This window comes from Plutella xylostella, chromosome 12, assembly GCF_932276165.1.
Source record: "Plutella xylostella chromosome 12, ilPluXylo3.1, whole genome shotgun sequence".
Taxonomy (NCBI): Eukaryota; Metazoa; Arthropoda; class Insecta; order Lepidoptera; family Plutellidae; genus Plutella; species Plutella xylostella.
The window spans coordinates 7,397,579-7,413,845 of NC_063992.1; the positions used below are offsets into that span (position 1 = coordinate 7,397,579).

A 16,267-nucleotide genomic window follows, 5' to 3' on the forward strand; every position below is an offset into this window, starting at 1 on the left:
AACGTCTCGCGTACAATACACATGGCCTAAGCATATTTTCACATAAAATTTTAGCAATTTGTGTTTGTAGTTCATAAACTATATTTATTGAAACATAAATGAAACTTTGTCTCACCTGAATAACAATTATCTACAAAGTTAACAAAGATGCAGCTGTATTTAAAATTAAATTTACCTACTTCAATTTCTTTATTTGTAGTGCGCTACACTATAATTATCATCTAGCGCTATGTATAAGGCAGGTTTTACGTTCTCACTGGAAGCTAGAAACTAGATGTGTCAAAAATTCCAATACTTATAGAAATATATGGGATTAGTGTTCTAATTAATAAGATATTTATCGCTAAATAAAAGGTTTAATAATGTGAAATTACTCAGAATTTCATGATATCATGTGAGACATATAAAAGTATAAACGTTATTTTTAACGAAACGGTTTTTCCAACAACTTTGTAGAATAGAAAGACATTCACTAGGTGTACACATTAGAAGCTCTGAATCATAAGGTTTTTTTATCAGTCATAATTCCACCACAGGGAGAGCCTAACAAAATATTTTTCTCAACTAAATCAATCACCTACTAATATTTAATATTAAATACCTTGTAGATCGCTTACGTTGTGTTCAGCTAGCAACAGCGTAGATTTTTCTAAATATGTACATGTATGTTTGTATGTAAATGTGTGATATTTCAACGAGTAGTACGTACCCAGAGTGCTTCCACATTTGTACTGACGGAGACTTGCACCACAACCAAGTTTCCCCAATCGTTACACCTCACATATCTATTGACTACATTACGGTAAAATTTAAATTAATTACTTGGGTACCGCTGCAATTTTTTTTAAAGTCTTAATAAAAAAAAGTGAAGATTTATATATCTAATGGTACCTATTTTCAAATATATATCTAATTATATCAGAATGTGAAGGTCGATTACTTATATGTATCACGAAAATGTGCACACAAAATTACCTCATATTTTGGCAAAAAAGTAATGCACTGTAAGTAATAAAAAAAGGAAATTAGGTTTGTAGTTATTCGAAACTAGATTTGACCAGGAATAGTGAATCGTTATGTTCGGAATGAAAATGATGATCTGTGTATAAACATTTAGTAACTAACTTGAAAGTTATATCTTAGCGTTGTTATAAGACATTGTATTTTATCTACTTAAAATATTATATTCGATGTTGATGTTGCAAATTAATCTTGAAGATGGAGGTGAATTGTTGTTAGTGTAACGCTACTCACTCAGTTTTAACTATGACTACTAATGACATTAATATAATTAACTGAAACTACAACAGTTTATTTAAGAAGTTATTTTAAAATTTACATAAGTTGCAACACTTTAGATATACATAAGTATAAGCAAATTTTCAATGTTCTATTGTATAACATATTGTACTGTAAGCCGTTGTAAATTTAATTTGAATTTAGGCTTGTATCTTATTTATTAACCGTTATTATATATGATCTGAGTTAGTGTTCTAAAATAATTAATTTAATATAATCAAATATTGATACACATATTTTTCTTTTAAACCCTTTCCAAATAATAAAAATTAGTTGGTAATATCTTATTTATGAACCAAGTACCATTCAGGTAAAAAAACACTTGTTTAAATTTGATCAAGTCTGTATTCGGGTCACAATGAACACAATTGTATCTTCTACTTACAAACTAAACGTAAAATGGCACCGAATTATATTTAGTTGATACCATATACTCACACATGCTTTACTAACGTGACATCCATTGAGCAAATTGATGCAATATTTAATGTAGAAGGCGATAAATAAATACAATAAACTACATAATTATAAGCGATATAATAATCATCGAATACAGAATTCGGATTTTGCAAAGCATATAATTGATCACAATTAGTTTACGGCAGACGTCGGGCATTCCTACCAACACAGTCCACAATCACATATTCCAGGCAGACACAGTGACCCCTACGGTCTCTCAGTTCACCCGCAAACCGCAGCTACACTCAGCGCGTCATGCCCATAAAGTCCATGAATATTCTCCAACAAATAAGAGAGTAACGCTGGCTCCACACGTTGGACCAGCAACGTCGGGGCCAACGTATAGAGCTGGCCTGAGGCTAGTTTAACAGTCAGACTGTTGAGATACTGACGGATCAAAACCCAGTCAAAGCAATCGTTCTCGGCAATCCGCATCAGCGTGACTGTAAAACCAGGCCGAATTGTCTAGTGTATAATGGCGCTCATAGCTGCAGGAACTTCATGAGCGCGTCGTGTATGAGGCGCGGGCTGGCGGCTTGGTCGGCCGTGTAGCGCACGCCGCGCAGCGCGCCGTCCTCGTGGCGCACTACGCCGTACTCGCCCACCAGGTAGCCGTCGGCCGTGCGCTCCTCCACGCGGTACTTGCGGTACTGCCGCCCCTCCACCACGTAGCCCACCTTGCACTTGTCCTGCGCGCAGTCGCTAGCGCTGTCGCCGTCGGACTTCACGCCCGCGTCTTCATCGCCCATCTCTTGGTCGAGGGCCGTGTCGAGCTCGGTGGTGGTCGGCGCTTCTGTAGTGGTGGTTGTCGTAGGGCTGCCAGCCTCCTGCCCCGGCCACGGCAAGTGCAAGGACGCCGGCTGACTGTAAAACTTGGAAGGCTCACTGTAGATCTTAGCGGGCTCGCTGTACACCTTCGAAGGTACACTATACACTTTGCTAGGCACGCTGTATATCTTGGCCGGTTCACTGTAAATTTTAGCAGGCTCACTGTAGATTTTCGCAGGCTGGCTGTAAATTTTAGGCGGCTCGCTGTATACTTTAGGCGGGGTGCTGTAAACTTTAGGTGGTTCGCTGTAGATTTTCGAAGGTTCACTGTAGACCTTCGAAGGGTTGTTGGGGATTACACTTGAAGCTTCCTCAGGTGGGGTAGAAGCTTTAGGAATTTCTGTGCTAACTTCTGGAGATATGCTAAAGTCTTTCGTCTCACTGATAGCAGGATCCTCACTGCCTGTATTTATCATTTCACTAATTATTTCTGGTGGAGTATTAAATATTTTAGTGGTATCACTGTAGCCCTCAGTGATCTGGCTGGTAACCTCTGTAGCCTGGCTGCTAGCGCTGGGCAGGTCGCTGTAGGGTTTGTGCGATGGTGTAAACCCTGCAGGAGCCTCGCTGTAGAGCCGCTGCGGCTCGCTGTAGTAGTTGTCCGGGAGGCTCGGGCCCGGCTCCGCGCCCGTGTGGTCGCTGTAGTTGGGAGTCGCCTTGTACGAGCTGTGGACTATGTTGAAGCTTACAGCCGTGGTCAGTCGTCGACTTCTATCGGCGAGCGGTCTCTTGCCGAGACCGTGGATGAAGTTGCGGGGCGGCGCGGCGGCCACGGAGCGCCCGCGCGGCTCCTCGCCTGCCCCCTCGCTGTCGTCGCTATTCAGAGGAACTTCTAATATTGATTTAACAGACTCCTCTACTATGGAGTCTTCGGGCATATTTGCTTCCTTATCTAAGTTTTCTGGGAGATCGTGGACTCGCTCCACTTTGTTTAAACCTTGAGCTTCCTTCTTGGCTTTCAATTGTTTTAGAAACTCCACGTTGGCGCCCTCTAGCTCTTGATCTCGCGTGTTCTCTGTAGAATTGTTCGTGCTTGGAGTATCAGCAGGTTCTATTCTTGGAGACGTATCTAGTATGGTGTGAGCTGGCTGCTTGTGCGTGCGGTGTCGGCGGGAGCCGCGGTCCACGGCCACGGAGGAGGTGATCCGGACGGAGATGACCTCCGCCCCCGCGCCCCCCGGCGACGCCCTCTGCTCCGTGGAGTCCGCGTCGTCTAGCCGTCGCACCGGCATCGAGCTCACCACGCCACACAGCATGATCTGGAATTAGAAAAAAATGGCACGAGTTAGTTTTTACTAAAACATCGAAGTCATAAAATTGGCGGAAGTGTTACTCGGCATTAATTACATCGCACCAAACAACGAGGTCACGACTTCATCCTACGTACCTAGTACAGGTATACCTACTTGTAATGTAGCTAAGTATCTTTAACTAACTTTAATTTCCAAATGACAATGGTTCTGAGGTCCTCCATAATTATGAGAGTTGATTTATCGAAAACTGTTTCCGCATTGCTCCATTGAATTCAAACTAGGGACCTATCCGCCATATATTATTAAAATCCGCAGAGGATTAATAAGGAGTCATTGTGCGCCGACAGCTGCAGGCTGGACTCCGCAGATGAGTAAGATAAAACTGTTCACTCCAATGAAAAGGATAAATAGGTGCTTAATAACGACGAAGAAAGGACAAGCCACTCAATCACTGTTTGTAACCAACAAAATAAACGCACCAACAACAGACGTGAATACAGTGAGACGAGTAGGCATAAACCGCCCCACTGAAAGTAATGATGCGGGCATTAAGTTTTATTTAACATTCTGGAACATTAAAATACTGACACGTATCTTTGTGCGTGTTGAATTGGGATCGGCTCATATTTATAAAGATTTGTCTACTGAACAGAAAGGAAACGACAAATTACAGTCGCCCGCGCCGCGAGCTGGCATATCTCCTTTTTGCTGCCAGGATCAAATCCGGGTGTTTCTTTTTACATTTTCTGCTCTGAGAAATGCGCGCCCTTTGTTAATTATTGTACTTGCAATGCGTTTAATCTCTTGAGGTTTAAATTATGCGATAAAATCAGCGAACTTATCGGATGAATCTAGTTAATGTTGGCATGCGACTTGAGGCCCGTTCACACGTTGAGAAAAGAGCAACCTTTGCGATTAAACTCTTTGTTTTCTAAATAAACTGGGTTTTGTAAAATTTGAAATATCTGAGGCATAGAGTGTCGGTAAATGTAGCTAACACATCGGAGCGGAAACGGGCGGCTGTCAGTGACCGCGCCCACGGCCTTGCACCGCGCCGCCGCGTGCGTCGCAGCCTAGTCTCAGCCTCAATGTCGAGCGATAGCTGAACTAGCAGTGGGCTGCTCATATCTGTCAAACAACTGGAATACCTACCTACCACCAGGATCTATTGACACGTGACTTTAAGCTGACCACACACACCCATGGAATAGAATTCAGGACAGTCCAGTAAAATCTAGCTAATTTTACATATCTATATAATTAAGTTATTAGTGTTGATAACATTTCTAAAGGCATAGATTAGATACCTTCACAAAGACCTAGGCCTTGGTATTGACTGTGAAAGTCAATATTGATCGATTGATTGATCCCACGACGACCCCTCATTCCTTTCATCCTTTGTGTGCTAGATCATCTATTAGGTAGGGAGTGGGTAGGAATTAAGATAATTATAACGTTGAATAATAAACCAACTGTACGTTTAATTGAGATCAGTTACTCAGAGATATTTTTTACACCACGTTGGTTCGGCTTGAACACGCACTCTTTAAGAGCGTCATTAAATTCAATCAAGCTACGATTTTACGATGTCGGTGCTATGCTAAGCCGTGACCAACAATCATATTTTAACCAGTTTAGCGTTTTTACCACATTTGCAATAATTTTCAGTCGTTAATGGCAATAAGCATTCGACACAGTCCGAGAACACTTCCTATCCTTCATGTAGGTATTTCGCCTCCGGCTAAACAGGTAACAACAGTATATGCCATTCATACGTCTCAATATAGGTACTTACATGCTGTTGGAATTTCAAGAGCAACAATTTATTTAAAAACGAATTTGCCTACTCAGTCGTCTAATTATGTCAAAATAAATAATGGGAAATTGGCCCACCCCGTTTTTTTTCCAGTAGTTACTATTAATATACTTAACAGAGCTTTGCTGTGAAATTATTTGTTACTCTTTCACGAAAAACCGCTAGGCAATATTGATAAATAAATTACCTTTTATTAGGAAGCCCCTGAGTTACCACAGGCTACTTTTTAGCCTGGAATTCCCGCAGGAAAACTTTATGGCAACTAAATAGCAACTAATTACCTACTATGTGTTTCATTTCAGTATTTTATTTTCAGCTGTAATTAAGTAGGTACGGTCATGTGCAGAGAAACCTGACCCCTCGCTCATGGTAACAATGCTTCTGAGAGGGGTCAGATTTATCTGCCTTAGGTATACTGCACACAGTATACACTGAACAGGACATTAAGGAGTAATTTTGTACTGGTTGGTACGTACACAAAACTGAAAACTGTCGTTCAATAATGCTTATTTCCGATATGATCAAGGTTAATGGAGCAGAAAAAGAATGAAAATTACTTACATAATTAATAATTACGTAATAATACATAAAGTAGTCAGGAATTTTAAGTAAAAAATACCTACTTGAACTGGTCTTTAGTTGAACCAATTTTGTTCAACGCTGTGGTAGATCGATAGTGGGCAAAATGCTTGCTTTTAAACAAATATAATTATTATGTAGATTACCTATATGTATAAAATACCATGCACTTGGTTGCTAATGGTTTACCTTAAATTCAACATTATGCATCTATAGTTATACGTGTAAGTGGTCTGTAAGTGTAAGTACCTCCCTACCTAAGTTTTATGTTAACAGTTGGTTTGTGTGGGAAGAACCTATTATCATTATCAGTTAAGTGCCTAAGTAGGTATATGATAGTGTCGAGATCCGGATTAATACAAGAACAATCAAGGACAAAAGACCTTTATGAGTACTATTCTATGACGGTCAATTATTTATTAACAACTTTGCTGGCTTCCAACTAGTTCTTCATACCAACTCATTGTAGGGAGATATAATAGGTAATACTTTATTATGTATTTTTAGACCTAGCTACAGCTATCACTACGTATGAATTTGCAACTATATAGTTAGTTATTAGTTTGGTATATAGGGTGTAAAGTCATACTTCCAAAAAAAAAACACGCCCTCACGCCTTGTACTAATGTACTCCCTTGCGGGGTAGGCAGAGGTGCATTGCTGCACCCACTTTTCGCCAGAGTGTTATGTTAGTCCCAATGTAATAGGCGGGCGGGCCTATTGCCATTATCTGTGTTTAAACAAATATCTGCCCAGCCGGGAATCGAACCCAGGACCATCGGCTCAGTAGTCAGGGTCACTAACCACTACGCCATTCGGTCGTCATACTTCCAATAACTTATAAACCACCTAATCTATAAAGCAAAGCAAATAAACAGTTCTTTACATCTCCAACACAAATTGTGATTTGAAAGTTAATTTCTACCGGTAGGTATGTCTCATTTCAACTTCTGTAAAGATATGTTATAATTATCACGTGAACTCATCATGAGTCTAAGTGAAGGCTTAGTATATATAATTTGTTGCATATTCAGTTATCAATGCAGCGAATTACGTCTAGAGGTATTATCCTAAGCGGCCGTTTCCTGCAGTTGTCTATTTGCCAACATCCTTCAGTATTTTTCCTTTGTTTCAGTAATGTAGGTTACTGTTTCTAGCGCTTACGATCACCAGTGTGATAATAATAATCAAAAATGAATTTAAAAAGGTAGTAATCAGCAAAACTGTAATTAAATCACTACATAGTAAAGGTATAAAGCACAGTCGCCTTTCGCGTCTGTCAGTATCATGTTTGTATGCTTAGATCTCTAAAGTACACAACAGGTTTTAATGCGGGTATTTTTAAGAGATAAGTAACTAGTGTCATTTAACATGGAGGTTTATATGTATACCTACTTTTTGTCCTGGAATTCCCAAGGGATAACGATTTAGTACCTACTATTATTGTTTTTCTACCTAACTTACATAACCTACTAAATCAGGTACTTAGGTAGAAAATCAATAATTCACTACACTACTCTATACTTACGTAGTTGTATGTTTTGTGTTTTGTTCAATAAAGTTATATTGTACTAGCTGTGCCCGCGAGCTTCGCTTCGCCTTAAAAAGTTTTCCCGTGGGAATTCCGGGATAAAAAGTAGCCTATGTTCTTTCCCAGGGTATATGTATACCAAATTTCATTCAAATCCGTTCAGTAGTTTTGGCGTGAAAGAGTAACAGACAGACAGACAGACAGACACAGTTACTTTCGTATTTATAATATTATTAGTTAGGATTGTATTGTACGTACGGTCAGCTGCATAAGTTGTTATACACTTCTGTGCCTTGTCAAACTGACGAACCGTCAATGCTTCAATGAATGGATAGGCGGTTTGTTAGATTGACAAGGTTCGAAAGTGTATAGCTACTTATGCAGCTGACTGTACCAAGTAACCGATCGATGCTACGATCATATTGAAGTAAAAACAAGTGTAAATACGCTTTCGAATTATGATGATTTTGACATTTATATTCGAATGTTTACTGCGCGCATTCGATATTGAGATGTCGGCGCGAGCTCGCTTATGTATGAGCACATAATATTTACGACTTTAAAGTAAGGCGTTCCTGAAATAAAGCAATAAAACTCATGAAGCTAAATGTTAAGAAAAACGATAACTTCTTCCTGCATTTACCTCTACCTCGCGGCATCAAATTTCGTTTATAGAAGATTTATAAATTCAAAAAATGATTTCCTAAACCTAAAACTTTCATGCAAGTATATCCATCTCGGTAGGTGTATAGTTTGGCTCGTTTCACAGAGCCCGTCTATCAATTTCAATGTTGAAATTGCTTTAATACCAAGTGATAAAAATGAAACTGATTATTATATAAACAGACACAGACTTGCTGTATAATTCATATTTGTACAAACTTAACAAAAATGTAAAGCTTTTGATACGTGTTACAGTAGTGCCTCATATTCTTCATACAAAAGAATTCAACGGGGTGCCTGGACACTAAAACAAAACATTAAAATACAAACATCATAAGAACTATCTATAAAATATTGAAATATTTAAATTATATGAAGTATCGTAATTCTACGGATTAATATACTTAAAAGTAAAAAAAAAAAGTAGGTACTAGGTACATACACAAAAATATCCATTGAATTACGCTATATCATATTTTATAAGTGAATAAATGAATACTGAATTGAAATAATGGCATTTTTAGACAGTGAATATACCTACAGGCCGTGCTTGGACTTAAACTTGTGACTATTTCGTTCGAAAAGGCTCGTTTTTTACGGAGACAAGAATTTCCTCAGTGACCTTTCTACTCGCAGTTTCAGTGTGTGCGCCTTGATTTGTTCACTTTATGGAGCTCCTCTTTAGATGCCACTTACCTGCTATCCACAAACTGGGCGTATTATTCTGAACTACGTAAACTACCCTAAAGCATTCATCAATGCTGTTCCCGCGCGCTTCCCTTCGCCCTATAAAGTTTTCCCGTGGGAATTCCGGGATAAAAAGTAGCCTATGTTCTTTCTCATGGTCTAGAACATATCTAAGTATACCAAATTTCATTCAAATCCGTTCAGTAGTTTTGGCGTGAAAGAGTAACAGACAAAGTTAGTTTCGCATTTATAATATTAGGATAATCAAGAAATAATCCCATAGATAAAAACACCTTAGCCATTTTTGTAAAATATATCTGTCCTAAATTTAAATAAAGTACTTAACTCAAAGCTAATTCAAATTACTCTATTAGATTTGAACTGGTAATTAATTATGAGATGGTAATTAACAATTGACTCAATTCATAAGTCAATCGATCTCCAACAAAAAATAATAATTATAAGATGTAGGTATACGTGTACTTATATTCATCTCTCTTCAAATATATTTATAGGCAGCCCGGCAGCTTATTATAATTATTATAATTAAATATTTTCTTTGAAAGTCTGTTAACCTTCTAATCTGTTGTAAACCTTCAAAGTAATCCAATATATGAAGTAAGTAGTTCATATTAATATTGATGTTAAGCTGGATTAAAACTTAATCAAGCGAGAAAAATATTACATGTAAGCATATCAGGGTGTGGTAGGAAACACAATATTTAACACGCGTTTATACGAAACCTATCACGCAGTTCTGTAAAGGTGTTGTTATTTTTTTATTTGTATTAGGTATGTCTAAATTTAGATACTCGTATGTCCTAACAATAGGCACCTAATATCGTAAACATAATAAGAGATGTAATCTAACATAACATAAGACACAATAGAATTAGTTAAGTCTCGCAATAATCGTTATTCTGAATGCATTTTTATAAGAACGTTACTACGTTGATACTCGTATATATAGTCTGGGGTAAAGAAATCCCCCTCTCTGGTCCGTTTATTTGGCCCAGACAGTGCGTGTTTCCAAATATGTAACAACTATAAGGTACGCCTGATAAATCAACAATGAAATAAAGGGAAAAACCAATGGTTATGCTTTTATTTATAGCAGTTAATTGTAGATGTAGGTTTATATTTATCATTCTCCACAATACAAAAAAATTTGGTTGTTTCTAAAAACAATCAGTAAAATTGGATGGACAGGTGAGTTAGTAGTAGGTATTCTTGTTGGCTACACATACTATAGTTGAAACCTTTTACCACACAAGCACCTAACGTCAAGTAACACACGTAGGTACAATGCGTACATAATGTATGTTCGAGTGCATATCATCGATTCAGGAAGTGCTCTAGACTCGTTCTGCCCTCCACTGTCGCAAAAACTCAACTGCTGATCCAGTTTTAATAAAGATCAAACTGACATTTTTATAGCGACAACCTACGCTTGGGATAAAGGACGGACGGAGCATGTTGCGTTCTTGCGTTCACGAGTACGCGCGTAATGCCTTCCTGCATAGTACCATCAATAAAGTGAAAAATCACTCTCCTAATTTAAGTATCTATCTACATATCTAATGTACACCATACTATCTTTGGTCACGAGTGGTAGGTACAGCTTGGTTTGAATGGACAGTAGGAACATATTTCTATATGCTAATCCTCCTTAAAAATTAAACCACTTCAAAGTTTGATGGCAAATAAAAAGAACTCTGAATATAAATCAGACTTACGAACAATACTTTCTGTAATATTTTATTAATCAATCCATACAGTCCTCTACCGACCGACTTGGTTGCAAACTTGATCTAGAAATGCTTTGCTACACTTATTTCTGTCCATAAGGGCAATTACCCCACGGCCTTTACCCACTATTCGTCTTAATTCCAGTATCTCGGCAGCAATTTACAGAGCTGTAAATTATAGGACAATCAAATCATTACCTATTAGCACTACTTCACGCCATTAACGTGAAAAATGTGTAGTAGTAGGCTACCTAATAACAATCTCTGCCTAACTAACGTGGGAAATCGAAAACCCTGGAATAATTTTTATGGTAACTTTACCTACATATGAAACTGAAGGTGAATATAAATAATATAACAGTAAATGAATTTGATGTTAGGTAACCGATCAACCGATCTAATTTAATATCTCATCACAATACAAAATACACACACACGCACTCACGCCTTGTACTAATGTACTCCCTTGCGGGGTAGGCAGAGGTGCATTGCTGCACCCATTTTTCGCCAGAGTGTTATGTTAGTCCCAATGTAATAGGGGGCGGGCCTATTGCCATTTTACGGGCACATCCAAGACCCGAGAACAAATATCTGTGTTTAAACAAATATCTGCCCCAGCCGGGAATCGAACCCGGGATCATCTGCTCGACGAATGGCGTAGTGGTTAGTGACCCTGACAAAATATAGTAGGACTATGTAATCAGTTTCAGTGAATTAAGAGTTGTCCCTGTAAACTTCACGTAATTTAAAAGGTTCATTTAAACAACTGCCAAAAATTTACACACTCGCAGTGTTTACTCCAAGTCTTTGTTACACTAATTGTAGCATTTTGTGTGAAGGTGAAAACTTTGCTTAGAGGATGTCGTAATTGTTTCGATTAAATTTTGATACCGCTTTAATTACCTTAGCACTTAGTTACTAAAATATGCTATAAACCCAGTTATGCCAACCTAAACACTGCCCTACTTCGAGACTATTGTAAAATGAACTCTCATTGCTTAGTCCGGAGCGTGGTGAGTTTCAGGAGATCACACAGGAGTACTCACCAGAGCAACAGTCCGCCAGCAGTGGCTCCTCATGTCGCACCAGGCAGGCGGGCGCCGTCGCTACTGGATGGAGAGAGCCATGTCCACCCTCGCGTACACACACATGTTGCACTAGCAGCACTAGGCGGAGCCTCTACTACACGTGCGGCGGGCGCGCGGGTCGCGGGTCTAGTGCTCCACACGGTCACTGTCGCACCACTGACCTTCCCAATTAACGATTTAGTGCACTTTCATTATGACGAGCTCCGGCGGCGGCGGCGGAGCGCAACTCGCGCCCAGCGCCCGCCGCCGGACCTTAAATCGGCCGACAATAATTAAACAAGACAAATGTAACGGGACCTTTTCTGTATTAATAACTCAACAGTAATGGTAGATGCAATTTATTTACAGTTCCAGCTCTTTTCTTTAAGTTTGTAAAGATTAAGAGTAACAATAAAAGAACATTATTATATTATACCTATTTACATTTTACATAAATTATTTAAATCAATAGAATATCTTATAAAAATATTTAGTTGGGCTACCTCTGAACCTTCAGTGGCCATAGTAAGGGTCGTGTTGGTAGGTGGGCGCGGGCTGCGGGGCCGGGTACTGCTGTGCAGGCTGGTATTGAGGCGCCGAGTACTGCTGTGGGGCCGCGTACTGCTGTTGCTGCGGCGCGTGGTACTCCGGCGCTGAGTACTGGTATGATGGACCCTGAAATGTTAGATGTGCTTACTTACCTAAAAATATATTTCTGTATGCGTCAAGTAAGACATTGCGTCTGATCATTTGATGCGACGTAGGCGTAAAAATGCATTTCTTAAGTGGGACGCTGCTGTGGTAATAAGGAAAAATATATGATCTAGATTCCCTTGGACCATTTACTCGGGTGTAATTTCCACTTGGGCCACCGCCGGCGGCAGGCGCCATGTTGTTATTACTGGTAGCCGCCGACTGCGCCTCCCCCGCATCATCTATTTAATGTCACAAAAAACCCACTCGCCGACGTACACGAGCTAATAACTATAGATTTATGAGCACTTTTTTGCCGAGCATCTATCAACCGCTGCTCTGGAATGTCAATATCAGTCCACACATGGCTCCGCCCGTGAGGAACCAGCGCAAAAAACGTCAACAAAACCTTTTAATATCCACGTTCTAACTTATCATTATAAACAATAAAGTGACTTGTATTGAACAAAACACTTTTATTAATGGCCTATTTCGATAAAATCGGACTACAATTACTGTAAACGGCTGGGTAGGAAGTGTTTTAACCTGCGCAAGGTCGCTGGATGTGCACGTACCTGGTAGGCGTGGTGGCTGGGCTTCTCGTGGTGGTGCTTCTTGATGACGTCGAGGTGGTTCTCCATGAGGTCCTTGAGCCGCAGCTTGGTGGACAGTAGGTTGGCGACCAGCGCCTTGTCGAAGGCCTTGAGCTCCTTGATCTTGGCCTTGATGACCCACAGGCCGTCCTTGACGAGGTCGAGCTTGCCGAGCTTCATGTCGTCGTCTTCCTCATAGTTGTCGTGGTCGTAGCTGGGCGAGTCGTAGGCGGCGCGCAGCAGCTCGCGGTCGTCGTCGTCCAGGCGCTCCACGTCGCGCGGCAGGAAGCGCGCCGCCGCCGCCGCTGGGGAACAAACGACCTTGCACTTTATAATCCCGATGTGATGCCGAACCGCTTTCCTGCCCCGATCTCATTGCGTTTTAGGTTTTTTTGCTGGCGCTTGCGGGTTTCTGAATATTTATATCAAGGTAGGTAGGTAGGGTCTTGTTAGTTAAGTCGGCGGGGAATGCCTCGCTGTGAATAGTTGTTATAAATCTACTACATATAGATGTCCATTATTTTTAATTTATAAAACATAAAAATACGATCAATCAAGCTACATCAATATCGATAACTCAAACAATATTTTTTATATCTAGGGTACTCGATGTCTGTTTAATAATACCTACGTTAAGTTATTTCAAAATCAGCAACGTGGCTGAACATAAAACGCAGGCAAGTAAAGCAATAAATATTACTTACCAACATTGAAGCTTAGCAAGGCCAATATCCATACAGACGTAGAGCTAACCATTTTGAGATAATTTAATTGTAAAAAAGGAATAAAAGTATGTTAATGGTAACCTTTCTAACCACGCAATGAGTTACTAACGCAAAATGCGATGTGATATTTAAACTACGTGGGTTATTTATAATATTGTGCTACCCTCATTCAGCTATAAAAATGATTAAGATATAAAAATGTTGCCAGTAGTTATATACCTAGTGGACAAAATAATAAAAAGCAGTTAAGTTGGTAAACAATGTCATTTATTAGTTTCCGATATCATTATTAAAATATGTACTATTTTCAATTGAACACTTCTCAGGACAAATACCTGCTACACTTAGACATACCTAACTACATATTTCATACACTTACAGCTTACATAAAGCTCTAAGATAATTGAAACTACATACATTGTGACAAAAGAAGCGTATTTTGTGTTAGGTACATTTACGTATTATAGGTAGATGAGGTACCTATAGATACTTACATTATGATCTTGGATTGAAGACATAATACACTGAAGGAGTTTTAGCATTGCAGGTTGTATACTAGGTATGTTATTAAAAAAAGTTGCAATTATATAAGTATATCGGAATCATCCCAAATACAAAAGCTTTATAACTAATATACCTACTTAAGTTGATACGTACTTGTATATAATAACTACGTAGGTACAAAATTTAAGTAAAAAATAATTAAGTAAGGTAAGCCAAAGCTAAGTAGGTACATTGTAAAACCCATGATTACCCCAGATTACCCATATGCGGAACGCCCCGGATTCTGAAAATGCCGCGACGATTTCCTTCATTTAATAACTGAACAGCACGCGTGACGGAATTCCCATTATCTAGGGAACAAATAGCATTATAGAATAATTCCTGATTTTGAAAGCTCTCAATAATAAAATAGGAAACATTATTTAGTTGCTTATTATAGTATAGTTACAGGAGAGTTATACCTATTTAGTTGATATACAATACATATACCCACTAATCGATGAATATTTGAAAACTTAAGTTTAGAAAATACATAGTAATAGTAAATGTAAACAATATTTTTTAATATGAATAGGCAAGGAGGTATGTGAAAGTTTAAATGCTTCATACACAACGTATTTGCCGACAAGCCAGGCTGGTAAAGGTTGGATGACTTGTAGGTGTGACTTGCAGCAATAAAATGCACTGTGATGACATGTATATAATTGTAAAGTTCTACGTTAATTAATGAATAAAGAGGAAGTGGTTACATTAATAATGTCAAATGTAAACAACCCGGATTCAACCCTACAAGTACCTATATACCTACCTATAGACCAACAAAACATTGAATTAATCAAAGCTTTTATGGTAACAACTTAACCTATATTCATGAGATCAAGACTTATTATGCCTATTACAACTTATCGATAAAATAATTAAATAAGTTAATAAAAAAACCTATGCAAACTTAAAATAAAAGTCACTTTATATGTATAGAAACGTAATAGGAAGACTAATAAGTACTTACTTATATAAAACATATAACTTATTCTAAAACATAATATTTATTTACGTTTGGGTAGGAACGTTCAACTGTTATTAGTACTTTCTTATAGCGGGTTTAGGGACGTAAGATATTTATTTCAGTACCGATACATCTTCAACCGCCAATGTTCGTCCGGTGCTGGATAAATATCTCTCCCAATGAGCGTATCAACAGTCTGTCCTCGCCCTTCCTCATCTTACTACCTAGATTCCATAAAAGGACGTAACTAAACCACGATCAAATTGATCATACCTATACATGGGTACGTATAACCGTATTGTGAAGTGACGCACGATGAATGCACCTAACTATACGCTTTGACCTTACCCAATAAGACCCCATACTCCGCGACCTTGCAAGGTAAACTACTTTTTAACTTGTTATCAGTTATAGGAGGTATTCGATCTTAATATTAAGTAACTTTGATAACACCCATATTGATTTGGAAGTTGAAGGCGGAAAATTAAGTTTTAGCTAGTTAACTGTCATCGACTGGAAGGAAATATTTAGAATTTTTTGAGAAATTCACGACGACTTAAAAATATCATTAAATATGGCGTAGTAAAATTGTACTTAAGTACCTTAAATCGGGAAATTTGTATCTTAAATCGTATAAGGTAGCATTGAAAATTAATTCGTGCTTCATGCCTTAGTTATAATGTTATTGGCATCCGAATTTCAAAAAGCAAGACCTATGTACTAAGCTAACTTGGTCTGAACGAGACATCATAACCGGAACTGATAAGTACTTACATTAGATATTATGATTAACTTTATTAATGGATGTAGTAGTTG

At 38.6% G+C, this 16,267-nt stretch overlaps 2 protein-coding genes across 2 annotated transcripts; both read right to left on the reverse strand.

The window, feature by feature from the left end:
• Window positions 1-1,489: 1,489 nt before the first annotated feature.
• On the reverse strand, window positions 1,490-12,150 carry LOC105386800 (polycystic kidney disease protein 1-like 3). The gene is made up of 2 exons (XM_011557436.3): window positions 11,910-12,150; window positions 1,490-3,845 (listed from the first exon to the last, which is right to left on the reverse strand). Exons 1-2 carry the CDS (start codon window positions 11,940-11,942, stop codon window positions 2,241-2,243), a joined length of 1,638 nt encoding a protein of 545 aa, XP_011555738.3. The 5' UTR covers window positions 11,943-12,150; the 3' UTR covers window positions 1,490-2,240.
• A 123-nt stretch (window positions 12,151-12,273) lies between these two features.
• Window positions 12,274-14,087, reverse strand: LOC105386832. Its single transcript, XM_038119050.2, has 3 exons — window positions 13,921-14,087; window positions 13,199-13,521; window positions 12,274-12,605 (listed from the first exon to the last, which is right to left on the reverse strand). Exons 1-3 carry the CDS (start codon window positions 13,970-13,972, stop codon window positions 12,444-12,446), a joined length of 537 nt encoding a protein of 178 aa, XP_037974978.2. The 5' UTR covers window positions 13,973-14,087; the 3' UTR covers window positions 12,274-12,443.
• Between the last annotated feature and the right edge of the window lie 2,180 nt (window positions 14,088-16,267).

Coding starts and splice junctions, on each gene's coding strand:
- LOC105386800 (XM_011557436.3), bottom strand. CDS start 11,942: ATGAGGAGCCACTGCTGGCGGACTGTTGCTCTG. Junction 3,846..11,909: donor GCTGGCGGACTGTTGCTCTG/GTGAGTACTCCT, acceptor TTCTAATTCCAG/ATCATGCTGTGTGGCGTGGT.
- LOC105386832 (XM_038119050.2), bottom strand. CDS start 13,972: ATGGTTAGCTCTACGTCTGTATGGATATTGGCCTTGCTAAGCTTCAAT. Junction 13,522..13,920: donor CTTGCTAAGCTTCAATGTTG/GTAAGTAATATT, acceptor TTTGTTCCCCAG/CGGCGGCGGCGGCGCGCTTC. Junction 12,606..13,198: donor CCAGCCACCACGCCTACCAG/GTACGTGCACAT, acceptor CTAACATTTCAG/GGTCCATCATACCAGTACTC.